Source organism: Anolis sagrei, chromosome 2 (assembly GCF_037176765.1).
Source record: "Anolis sagrei isolate rAnoSag1 chromosome 2, rAnoSag1.mat, whole genome shotgun sequence".
NCBI classification, from domain to species: domain Eukaryota; kingdom Metazoa; phylum Chordata; class Lepidosauria; order Squamata; family Dactyloidae; genus Anolis; species Anolis sagrei.
This window is the reverse complement of record NC_090022.1, coordinates 222,527,183-222,540,829: the sequence shown is the minus strand read 5'-3', so window position 1 is coordinate 222,540,829 and position 13,647 is coordinate 222,527,183. Positions and strand designations below refer to the sequence as shown.

Below are 13,647 nucleotides of genomic sequence, written 5' to 3'. Positions count from 1 at the left end.
AACCCACTATCATGTAATTACTTAATGGAGGTCCATGTGGCTTTCAAAACTGATGGAGGTGCACGTGGCAGTAAATTGGGGCAGGATACTACACAGTAGAAATGGGAGACAATTCTCTGTGTTTATTTTATATTCCAGCTATTGGATTTAGGCCAAATTTCTTAAGTAACTCACCCTAAGTATTGCATTGAAGCTTCAGTAAACACAAGAAAAGTGTTTGAATAAGTAGCTAATTATTTCTCTGGGTGTTCACTCACTCTAATCCTTTGAGAAATTACATTAAAAGTGGAAATAAAAATTCATAGAGTTAGAATGAAAGGAACAAAAAACAATCAGCTTCTATATTTTTTCATGTTCCATCTAAGCTTACAAGCAAGTTGTTTGTGGAGATCAAGCTGGAACACACATTTGATTCTTTCATTCTGTACTGAATGTATATCTGGCAGGTTAAGACTTTTATATTGAATCATCCCGGTTAAAACTTGTTTCTTCTGGTAGACCTTTCAAAACTGACTGCTCAAGGAAACTGGTTCTTATGGAATTGTGCTGTATTGAGTATTGTTTAGAATAGAAGAAGGCAATATAATATAACAAAATCCCAACTTTCTCCCAAGAATAACACTCAAGGTGACTGAGGACGGTTCCACACAGCGGGAAAGTCTGCGCCAACCCAGGGCATTTTCTACATGTTTTCCTGGTACCTACAGAGGAGCCCCCGGTGGCGCAGTGGGTTAAAGCACTGAGCTGCTGAGCTTGTTGATCGAAAGGTCGCAGGTTAGATTCCGGGGAGCGGCGTGAGCTTCCACTGTCAGCCCTAGCTTCTGCCAACCTAGCAGTTCGAAAACATGCAAAAATGTGAGTAGATCAATAGGTACCGCTCCGGCGGGAAGATAACGGCGCTCCATGCAGTCATGCCGGCCACATGACCTGGAGGTGTCTATGGACAACGCTGGCTCTTCGGCTTAGAAATGGAGATGAGCACCACACCCCAGAGTCAGACATGACTGGACTTAATGTCAGGGGACTACCTTTACCTTTACCAGGAGAACAGGGAGACAACCCCCACTCCCTCCCCAAACACCTTTTTAAAGCATTTAAAAAAGAAAATCACTTATGGGGCCAACATTTCCCTTCTGCCCATTCTTCTCCTGGTGCTTAGAAATGAAGTACCAGAAAAGGGGGGGGGGGGCAAGAGTGATCTTCCTCCTCCTCCCCTTCTCCTGGCGCATCATTCCTAAACACCAGGAGAGAGACAAGATGCCAGAAGGGAAATGTCAGCCCCGTAAGTAATTTTGATTTTTTTTAACGCTTTTTAAAGGTGTTTGAGGAGGGAGTTAGAGCCCTCTCACATTTCCTGGGTCTGATTCAGCCTGGAAAATGTGAGACGGCTGTGCAAATGGGCCCTTCAGAAGTCCCAGGACTTCTGATTGTCCAGTCCAGACAGCGGCCATAGTGGGTTTACCCTGTACCTTCCAAGAAGGCGCGGAATAAACCCACTGACAAGTAATCTCACCACAAAGCAGAGTTTTTCTGTTTTGTGGCAAAAGTACTGAGGATTTCGTGGGTCATCATTTGGATGCCCTTTACGAATATCCAGGAGTATGCGCGCTCTGCATGCTGTGTGGATCTGCCCTTAGAATCAATAGGAAAAAATACAGTTAATTAAGTAGCACCAAACCAATGCAAACATCTCCTGTGGATGAACTTCTGGTTGCCAAATGAAATTATACTACTGTTTATACACACACACACAGATATAGATATAGATACAGATATAGATATATAATCTGCAGCTCAAGCCACATTATTACAAGCACAATCAATCCAATGTATTATTTTTGTTGAGGATCCATGTTAATATAGTTGTACAATAGTGTCCAGATCCATCTGAATATGACTGAATAATATTGTTTCCTACTGTTATGAACCATTATTTATCTTTCAGTCGTTTAATCCACAATTAAATATCGATTGGCTTACTGTAACAAAGGATATCAGCTGTAAAAGAGTATAAAATGAAATTATATTTGAATTATCATCTGCTCTTTGGTATAAATTGTACCGGGGGGGGGGGGGGGGGAGAGAAACTTGCAATTCAGTGCAACCTCTAATTCACTTATGGTACAGTAAATTATTATGTTGTCTTTCAGGATGTGTGTGTGTTCCATGATTCCATTGAAATGTATTGGTAACTTCTCAAACTACCATAGTAAATTTTATGTAGGACTGGCCTTTAAGACATCTGAAAAACTATAGTTAATGCAAAATGCAACAGCTGAACTGCTGACCAGAGCACCATACAAAATAATATAATACAGTTATAAGGTCCTGGAAATGCCATTTAAAGTCCTTTTTAGATCTAAAAAGAGGAGGGATGCATATATATAGTGAAGCTCTTGATACATTCATCAGGGAGATCAACTTTCACCCCAGTCCATAACTTATTTTTGCATGCTGTTCGGTACATTTAATCCGGTATTCCCCCCATCTCAATCCCTTACTACTACAAAACTAAATATCAATAATAATCATCATCATCAGCAGCAGCAGCAGCAGCAGCGGCAGCATCACACAGTCCTAAATGCTTGGGAAGTGTTTGACTTGTGATTTTGTGATACAAAATCCAGCATATATATATCATTTGCTGTGTCATACTGTGTTTCTGTGTCAGTAAAATAATAATAATAATAAATGGCATGTTTTACCTATCTATCTATCTATCTATCTAACTATAATGTAGCCCCCCTGGTGGCACAGTTAAACCACTGAGCTGCTGAACTTGCTGACCAAAAGGTTGGTGGTTCGAATCTGGGAGCAGGAGTGAGCTCCCATTGTGAGTCCCAGCTTCTCCCAGCCTAGCAGTTTGAAAACATGCAAATGTGAATAGATCAATAGGCAACGCTTCTGTGGGACAGTAGCAGTGCTCCATGCAGTCATATAATCTTGGAGGTGTCTATGGACAATGCCGGCTCTTCGGCTTAGTAATGGAGATGAGCACCACGAAGGTCTAGTTGGACATGACTAGACCTTCGTATATTCATACACACACGTGCGCGTGCACAACTATTGAAATGCATATATTAAAAGACATAAGATTTTAAAACATTATAATAATGCATACCCATAAATGTGCATTTAAAATTCATAGTTTAAAATTGACTGGATAGGCTTGTCAGAAGAGATAGGTTTTTAATTCTATTTTAAATTCTGACAGCTTGTTTGGCTATCGAATGTCTTCCAGCAAAAAAAAAAGCTGTATCAGAATAATGAAACTTGGTTTAAGATCTTTTCCTTTTATGTACAGTGTGTATAGAGTATGATTATCTGTTTATACAGATGATTGATAAATGGTTATTGAGGTCAGCCATTCACTAAACTTTTCCTGCTGTAACACAAACACCAACAAGAAAGAGGGGCTGGAGGCTTTTGTCAGGGAGACCATGTCTTTTATCTGCATATCTTGCAAATCCCTTGCCAGTTTTGAGCTGGTTGATGACAAAGCAGAAAATATTAATATCAGGCTGGTTGCCATGGCAATTCTGTTGATCCTGTGTGAACAGGCTTAATTCTAGGTGGCTGCTAACCATCACCAAAGCGGTTTATAGTAACATACAATTCCAATATTTCATTCCTGTTATCGTACTAGGTAATAATTATCCTGTGTTTTCAGGCTTGGCAGCCTCCGACTCAAAGATGCATGCTGTCTCCTTAGGGGATTATTTGGCATATATTCATTTGTTCAGCAATGACAGAACAATATGTACCTGATAATTTTTCCCATAGCTTTCCAGTTTTTTGTCATCAGTTGCAATTCTATTGTTCTTTACAGAGGCTTAAATAATGCATTTTTTCAAATGGAAAATGTTACTTTTATAGTGTTGGAAGAGATGGGCAGCAGCAATAAATTATTTCCTAATTGGCAACAAGGGATGCAAATCATGATGACATTTTCACAGCAAAATTAGGTCACTGCCCTGTTAGTGGCTTCCTGAGACGGAATGCACTGTTTTTTAACCACTTGCTCTCTAGAATTGCTAAGGAAAGGGAATCCCTCTGAGTTAAGCACCATAATAGTTTATTCCTTATTGCGGTAGGAAAGCAGGACTGAAAATAGACAAATAAATATTCCTTTTCAGTTCTGAAACTTCAAACTCCTCTGGCTCCATTGTATCTTTATTCCTGGTCTGCTTGCTTCTCCCATCCTTGCTGCAATATCCAGCCTTGAAATTCTAAGTTACGTTAATTCTACACAATTCTGTTTGTCCTCAACATGTCCCTGTTTAAGCACCCTTCAAGCCTCGACATTGCATCAGAGATTAGAAAAGTTACTTTGCCACTTCAGGGATCACACAGTCAGCATGGTAATTGCCCTGATCTGTTGCAGGATTCCCTTATTTGCAGTCCCAAAAATAGGAGCGGCCCCCCCTCCCCCGGTGGTGCAGAGGATTAAACCCCTGTGCCGGCAGGACTGAAGACCAACAGGTCACAGGTTCAAATCCAGGGAGAGCTCGGATGAGCTCCCTCTATCACAGGGGTCCTCAAACTAAGGCCCGGGGGCCGGATATGGCCCCCTAAGGTCATTTACCCGGCCCTCACTCAAGGTCAACCTAAGTCTGAAAGGACTTGAAAGCACACAACAAGGACAACAACAATCCTATCTCATCAGCCAAAAGCAGGCCCACACTTCCCATTGAAATACTAATAAGTTTATATTTGTTAAACTTGTTCTTCATTTTAATTATTGTATTGTTTTAAACTAGGGGGGTTTTTTTGCACTACAAATAAGATATATGCAATGTGCATAGGAATTAATTTATGATTTTTTCAAATTATAATTCGGCCCTCCAACCATTTGAGGGACTGTGACCTGGCCCTCTGTTTAAAAAGTTTGAGGACCCATGCTCTATCAGCTCCAGCTCCTCATGTGGGGACATGAGCGAAGCCTCCCACAAGAATGATTTAAAAACATCAAAAATTTCCGGGCATCCCCTGGGCAACATCCTTGCAGACAGCCAATTCTCTCACACCAGAAGCGACTTGCAGTTTCTCAAGTTGCTCCTGACATGACAAAAAAAGTCCAAAAATAACTTCTGGATTATACCGAAATGACTATGCATTTAGCTCTTTGTAATCCCTTGGATTAGGAATTTAGGACCGACGTGGATGTGGAAAAACCATGATTAAAAAAGCTTTTTTTAATGTGAGCGAACACCTCCCTAAGAATCTCTAGGTCCTCCTGCATGGCTTTGCACTCAACTTCATCTGGAAGACCTAGAGATTTCTAGAGAAAACATTATAGTCAAATCTACCGAAGCCAAACCTGCAAATGTGAAGGGCTGGCTGTATTTTCTTCACTGATCCAATGGCATTGTGCTTATATTTTAAGTACTATACTGTGAGGAAAACTGTCTCCAAAAATATAATTGATTTTTGTATTTCAGATTACAGTGTTTCGCATGGGATCAGAAGGACATCAAGACATTGATCTGGCTATTTTGACAGCATTGCTGAAAGGTAATTTTCTGTCTAGGAAGCCTGTATGAATTTGGGTTAATTTCTCTCCCTCTCTTTCATACATTCCCATCCTGTATTTTTCAGTTCTGGACCAAATGTGACATGACCTATTGTTACTAGCAAAGAGTCATAATAGAACTATTACCCCACTAAATGCTCTATTGTTACAGATTGTTTCCCAGAAGATAATGGGCACATCTTATCCCCAAGAGGGCTGTGGGGAGGGCGGGGAATCAGCTACATGGCAGCAATATGACGAATGGAGCTCATTTGGATCAGCGTGGCCATGAACCACATTAAGAAATGTTCTAGATTGCTCTGGAGACGCTGAAGCAAACCATGACTTCAGGGCCATGTAAACAGTTGGGTCAGTTCCAAGAAGGAACCAGCCACAGCTGTTTTCATAGCCATCCCTTGTTCCCTGGCAGTTTGGCCCAGGGACACAGAATACTGCCTAGGACATTGCAGAGGGAGAAGGGAAACACTGGATGACCACTCTTAGCTTCCTCCAGCCAACCAATCTAGTGCTGTGCCCCCAGCCTTGAAATGGATGGTGGTCCTCCCTTGGTGATACACATGATGTTAGCTGAGGCAGTGGAGCAATAGGGGAGAAGGGATGGGGAAAGGAAGGGGCAATGCCTTCCTTCCTGCTCCCTTCTGCCCCATCAAAGTAAGGGGTTCAGTGACGCTGTATGGTTGGGACTCTCTCTTGGTTCTACAGTGGACTGGAGGCTGCCGATAAGAATACAGACCATCAGGCATGTAGCCGGGGGGGGGGGGGGGGCTTGGGGGGCTTCACCCCCCCCCCCCGAAATTCTCATGGTGGTTCGCGAAAAGGCCTTGGCCTTACTGGTGCATTATTTAAACTGTTATGTTTATTCATATCATGATCTGATCACCCTACTCAATATATCCCATATGCATGGGGGTATTGGGGTAATGATACAAAAGGTTTGCTAGGGTAGACCCTCTTTCACTCAAACTCAGCCCCCCCCCCCGAAACAAACTCACACCCCCCCCCCCTCGAATCAAAATCCTGGCTATGGACCTGCAGACCATTTAGCCATGGAAAACCACTGGGTGACCTTGGGCAAGTCACACAGTCATAGTTTCATAGGAGGACAAAGGTAATCCTGCTCAGAACAAATATTTCAAAGAAAACCCTATGGTGGTTTCGATTAGGATCGTCATAAATAAAAAATGACTTATGATGGCAAAGAGTTCCAATGATTAGGGACAGCCACCAAGAAGACCATCTCTTGCGTCCCCACCAACCATGCTTGAGATGGATGTGAGACTAAGAGGAGGGCCTCTCCTGAGGCTATCAGGACCTGGGCAGGTTTGTACTGGGAGATATGGTCTGTCAAGTAGCCTCACAACTGCCTCCTTTAGGACATTCTAAGAAAGCACTGACCACACCCTTCACCCCTTCAACAGTTCCCTGTAGTCTGTTTGATCAGCCAAGAGGGGCAAGGATCTAGAAGACATGTGGTAGTTCTCAGCTCTGCAAGGATTCTGTTCACATCCTTGGGGTGTACAAATGGAAAATGTACAAATCCATCAGCACTAGACAAGCAGGACAAACATTTCTTCATTACATTGTTAGAAAAAGGTTTTATTCTTTACCTTTTGATCCAGTTTTAGTAGATTATCAACTAATTAATTCAGTTCAGATATATATAAAAGACAGATTCAGATTTTGTATCCCTATGTACTTCCCATAACATCATTCAATATCTTTCCTTGTATATTTATCTAAACGTATGAAGTATTTTTGAGTTGTAGCGAACAAGGACAACATATCCAGTATTCTATGCTCCCTTGGTTCACAATGTTCTTTTATTACTATTTGTCCCAATAAATCAGATGCCTTAACTCCCTTGTAGTAGATAATAATTCACAACAAGAATATGTTTTATTAACTGAAAAAGTCTCAAGATATCTATTCTCTGGATGCAGAATTGTTATCTTCATCTCAGTGTTGCTGACCTCCTTAAATTGAAGCATGCTGACAATAATGTTAATGTCTTTCTCAAGACTTCAGACATTCCTCTTTAACTTTCTAAAGCCAAAATTGTTCATTTGCGCGTTATGAATTTACAAGAAACATATCTATAGCAATAATAATTGAGATACCTCCTATTTCCATATTCTGATCCCAAACAGCGACTTTCTAATATGTCTGCTTTCTAATAAGTATGCTTACATACTTACTACTACTAATATTTATTTATTTATTTGTCGTGTCAGAACAACCAGTGAAATTATATTACATTTCTAACAGAGCAAAACAAACAAGCAGATTACAAAATTTGTGAGTATGAGTACTAATGAAGTGGGGTATATTCTGTGAAAGTGGCAATCTTTAAACTGCAACAGGTGTTTTTCTGCTTTTACGGCAACAACCTAACATGTCTTTCCATTCGAGAACCATATGATCTTTATCCAGGGGAATGGTTTCAGTGTTATACTTAGAAGATGGGTCTGACTCACATTTTGGATATCTAGAGCAGCCAATCCTCCATTAAACATTCCCTGGACAATGGGGGTAGCTGCTTTGCAGAACCTGACTCATAATCATGTCAATCATGTGCCATCATGATAATGAAAGATCTAAGGTTTCTCTTTTCAACATTAAGACAAGATGACATAGAACTTGCTATTTTAGGTACGTTGTCATTTTTTATTGTCAGTTTAACCTATGAGAAGTGGAATAGACAATGCAAGACACCTAGTCATTTCTGACCCACCAAAGTTTCCCTTTATTTCCTGAACCTGAATATTTCTCCTTTTCTTTCTATATGCTGACCATAGAATATTTTCTCAACCTGCATATTAAAGGCTTTTTAAATGAAAGGTTTTTTTTTCAAAAGTACCCACTGTTTGAACAATAGGGAGTGAGTACAATAACTTAATAGTTTTCTGTTTTCAAGCACAACACTACTATATCAAACACAGGCTCTCGCAAAGCAGTGTGGCAAGTAATCTAATTTTTAATAGTGAATGCAATGTTAATGTGCATTAATTTAAATGTTTAACTAATGTGTTTATTTTAATTGTATGTTGTTTCAAGGCATTGAATAGTTGCCTATATGTAAAGCCACCCTGAGTCCCCTTCTGGGTTGAGAAAGGCAGGATATAAATAGGGTAAATAAATAAATAAAATCTAGTTAGTAGCTATGCTATACTGCAACCTCCATTCTCCTATCTTTGAAAGCAGAGGTAGAAAAAATGTTATTGCAGGTGTAAATAATATTTTGTTAGACATGATCCATGTGTCAGGAAAATTAAAGGCTTCATTTGATGTCTTCAGCTCAAGCTACATATTAAATGGACTTCCCTCTTGGTTGTGCTGACATGTGTTTTATATAAGCCAAAATCAGCTTCAAAGCATGAATGGGGATGAATTAACCGCTTATCTATCATTCATTTTCCACCCAAAATTCCCCTTCCAAAACAAATTCTGATCCCAAACAGAGACTTTCTAATATGTCTCTCCCAGGGGGAGAAAAGGATCCAGTCTAGTCCAGTATATTGATGAACTATCGTTACCCATGGGGATAGAATTCAAAAACACAGGTGTGTAAGACAAGGCTTAAACTTTCATATCCATAGACAAACAAAGCAGTCTGGAAATGGTATCTGAGATGCCAGTTCCAGACTGCTTTGTGACCAACAGAGACTACCCAAGCTGTCTTGGCAGTTGCAGGGAGTTCCCTTTGCCCAGCTGCACTGAACCCAATCCAACACTGCTGGGCAGGTGCCCACCTCCCACACACATCTCTCCCCATGTTACTACTAGCTACATCAACAAGACATTTCACCTATGTGATCGTAAGTGGCCTGTCTTCCTTCTTCCATATCAAGTGACCCACTAACGTGGCTGGAAGGAGGAGGGAGGGCGAATCTTCCTTTCCTTCCTCCCAACTTTCTTCATGAGTCAAGTAATGTGGAAGAAGGAAGGGGGGGGGGGGCAAGCATCACATAGGCATCCTTCTCGGTACTGTTATCAGCAGTGATACAAGGGGAGTGGGCAGAGGGGACAGACATCCCACGTTCCTGGGTCATCTGAGCCCATGGAGCATGGAGTATATTTCAGGACAGCTGCAGCCACCAGTTCTGCTTAGGATAGGTCCTAACTTGGAAGAGAATAATAATAGTTTTATAATAATAATAGCTTTATTTACATCCCGCCCATCTCCCCAAAAAGAGAACCCAACTCCTGCTTCAGGAGTTAGATTTTCCCCTGTATTAACATAACCCGGCCTCCTCGGTTTAAGCTGGATCAACCCCATGCATTATATAGCTACTTGAGGGCTGAGCTGACATCACACTGACCTAAATAGGTAGTGTATATGGGACCTAAGTCAGTTTCCTCAGATGCAATCCAAAGTAGAGTTAGTCTATGAAAAAATATGGTACCAATTTCATTTTCTGTTATTCTCAAGTGTGCTATAAGATCTGTTTGCATCCTGTAGCTTCCTAGCCAAGTCTTCCCAAGAGCTGTGATCTTCAAAGAGAGATGCTTCTCTTTATCCCACTACTTCATAGGCACACTTGATATGTGACCAAAATAAGATGTCTGTGGCTACTCTCAGACTGTGGGAATTCCTTCCAAGAAAAGTTAGGCCAGTTACCCGCTATCTCTATTTTTTAATCTTCCAGTTTAAGTTGCCATAAGTCACTATAAGTCGAAGCCTGTAAGTTGACTTCAACTTATGGTGCCTCTATGAATGACAGACTTTTAAGTCACCCTATCCTGATCAGCTCTTGAGGATAGCCCAAGTCCTGTAAGTGTTAGAAAACTGATTGTTACAGACCTTTCTAAAAAAAATTGTGTGCAGTACTTTGATTCTATGGTTTTAATGTTTTCAATGGTTGCTACTCTACAGTTATTAATACTATTTTAATTTTCAAATATTTTTAATTATTAAAAGTTTTAAGATTTACTTGTATTTCTTTTATACATAGGAGACTTTGTGTCTGGGTCTTGGAAAGGAAAGGTGGGCATAAATAAAGTCACTGACTGGTTTATTAACCAACTGATAGTATCTTTATCCCTGAGGTTTTTATTGCTTTGATTTTTAGTATCTTAGCTCATAACTACCAAGAATTATTGGTCTCAAAGGAAAAATCTCTTGGAATTCCCTACAGTCCTATTAGCATGACCCTTACCTCGATGTTGTATATCCACTGAAATTTATAGTGTTTACTGTTTAAGAGGTTTGTATGGGATTGTGCTATTAGTGCATAATGTGAGACCTTTTGGTCTTCACAACATAATATGGAGCTTGCATCCTGTTAGTAAATTACACATATGTCAGTCTTTTTTTTGGAGAGGACACAGAGGGCTACTCACTTGCCCTTGCATTCCAGTCAAAGCCTTTCACAGCCTACAGCTCTCAAAGCCTCATGAGGAACCCCTGCAGCTTTTGCTTAAACATGGAGATGTTGTGGGAGAAAAGTTCAAAGCATAAAGATCTGAGTAACTTGGAGAAGGAAAAGGCAGGTACACTTTATTTGATAGCATATTATCATTTCTGTTCCCCACAACCAGATCAAAATCAGCTGCTTCTCAATTATCTCAATTGCTTTCCTTGTCTCATTTCTCCATCAGTAAATGAGAATAGTAGGACACCATCCCAGGTCTTTACTGTGGCCAGATGATGGGAGGATGTATACCTGTGGTTCTCAACCTGTGGGTCCCCAGGTGTTTTGGCCTATAACTCCCAGAAATCCCAGCCAGTTTACCAGCTGTTAGGATTTCTGGGAGTTGAAGGTCAAAACATCTGGGGACCCACAATATGTAGACTCGTACATACCAAGATTTTAGGTTCAGTGGGTAGTGGATGTTAAAGCCAGCTGATTCACAAAGAGGCTGCCATTCCAGGTGACCTATTTATTTTTCAGTCCAAATAGGACTTGAAGAGCTGCTAAAATCCCTTGTAGTGTGTCTATGCACTTAATCTCTTGAATGAAGCATGGCGGGCGATATATATCCACTTCCATTGCTGCTTCCTAAGCCATCGTTGCATTCAATGAAGCATATTGCTAAGCTTACCTGAGCCGGATGCCTCAGAGTTCCTTCTAGCTTGTAAATGTGGCGTGACTCATGCTCAGCAAGCATTCGTCCAGCAGCTGCTGAACAATGTTGCTCCTGTCCTCCAGTGCATAGGGCAGTGAGTGTCAACCATGAAATGGTTGTTACATTCGGTTTGAAATGAAAATGTGGGAATATAGCATAATGTATTATGTTTCACTAAGAGGTGGACACTTTGTGAATGCAAGTTCTGTTAAACTTGCCTGAAGCAGGAAAGACATCAGGCCTTCTCCCACCCACATACCATTACATTGCACAGGGGGGAAACAGGTGGAAGGATTAAATCTAGAGAAACTGGCAAAGAAATTATCTGGCAGATGGATACTAGCAGGTGTGGAAGCTGTTTGATAGGCATTTTCAATATTAGTTTCTTTCACTGTTTGTTTTTAAGCTAGCCTAATAGAATATTGAAGTAGATACTCTGTGCTGCACTTATATATCTTCTCACTCTACATAGATGCTGGTCACTAGTAAGGGGGTAGGCAGATTATATTTTCCATCTTATATCCTAGATAAAACTAAATTGAACCTATCATAGAATCACTAAATTGAACCTATCATAGAATCAGAGTTGGAAAAGACCCCAAAGGCCATTCAGTCCAACCCCCTGCCATGCAGGAACACACTATCAAAGCACCCCTGACAGATGGCAATCCAGCATCTGCTTAAAAACGTCCAGAGAAGGGGACTCCACCATGCTCTGATGCAGCATGTTCCACTACCAAAGAGCTCTTATGGTTGAGGTGGAATCTTCTTTTGCAATTTTAATCTACTGCTTCATGCCCAAGTCTCCAGAGTAGCAGAAATCCTTTTAAATATTTAAGCATGGCTATCATGTCCCCTCTCAGCCTTCTTTTCTCCAACCTAAACATATACACAGAGGCGGCCCTAGGTAATTTTCAATGGTAAGCAAATAGTATTCCCCCCTACCCCAACCAATCACTGATATATATTTTCTGTTCATTGTGGAAGTTCTGTGTGCCATATTTGGTTCAATTCCATCATTGGTGGGGTTCAGAATGCTCTTTGACTGTAGGTGTGGGTTAAGCCAGCAACTGAGCTCAAATGTACCCATTTGAAAAAAATGCAGCAAAATTTGCTTTTCTGTGATGTAAAAGTAGTGTGATGTAAATCCATCCAGGAGTTACAGGATAGGAAAGGCAGCTTTCTAACTCAGATAGACAAATGAACCGAGTATCCTAGCAACAACACAGAAACCATGTGATAGTTCTCAGAGCAGCTCTTCTGCCTTAATCTTGAAATCTAAAGGGAACATAGACGAGGATACCAAAAGGCCTCCTGTCCACCCGAATTCATAGCTGATTGATTCATTTAAATAAGAAGAGGCAAAATGAAGTAGAAATGATATCTGTAAAAATCCTGCTTTAAACTAGATATCATAGAGTAGCATATGCAATACATTGAAGAAGACATACGTGCTCTGCTGCCACATGCTACATTTCTATAGCAAGTCTTTAGTAGCTTGCTTTGCTGGTTTGTTTATTTGTTTGTTTGGACAACCAATTTTAGATAAAAATAGGTAGAGGAATTTAGTTTTGCAACATAAATTGCGCATTCAAATGTCAGTTGATGGACATTTCTTTCTTTTAATTTCAATGATGTTCTGTATTAATTTCTTGGCATTCCCCTTCAGGTTATTAATGTGATTGCTTCAGATATTCTCTCTGACACACAGAGACCAGGACAGCGAAAGAAATATTTAGATTTCAGCTGTTCTAGGAACCAATCAGGTTTCTATAAGCGCTGGACTAGGAATCAGAAAAGCTACGTTCACATCCCCACTCAGCCATGAAGTGGTTGAGCAAATATTTAAAAATATTTAAATATTTTCTCAAACACAGGGGAACTCCAGACAAGAAACAATCAGGAACAGCTAATCACCTCTTAACAAAGGATTTCCCCAGGCAGCAACAAGCCACACCTAAAAACTGCCTGGCCATCAAATGCTAATCAAGGGGGCTAATTGCAACATACACACCTACCTCCAACAGACAAGAGTTCTTTCTCCCACC

The 13,647-nt window shown here is 40.6% G+C and overlaps 1 protein-coding gene across 2 annotated transcripts in view; it reads left to right on the top strand.

The window, feature by feature from the left end:
* The window catches only part of TRPM3 (transient receptor potential cation channel subfamily M member 3), a 429,447-nt gene that overhangs the window by 345,842 nt on the left and 69,958 nt on the right, over nucleotides 1-13,647 (top strand). For both annotated transcript variants that reach the window (XM_060762212.2, XM_067464427.1), the window contains exon 9: nucleotides 5,442-5,514. In XM_060762212.2, the coding sequence (XP_060618195.2) occupies nucleotides 5,442-5,514 (73 nt within the window). The remainder of the gene's footprint in view (nucleotides 1-5,441; nucleotides 5,515-13,647) is intronic.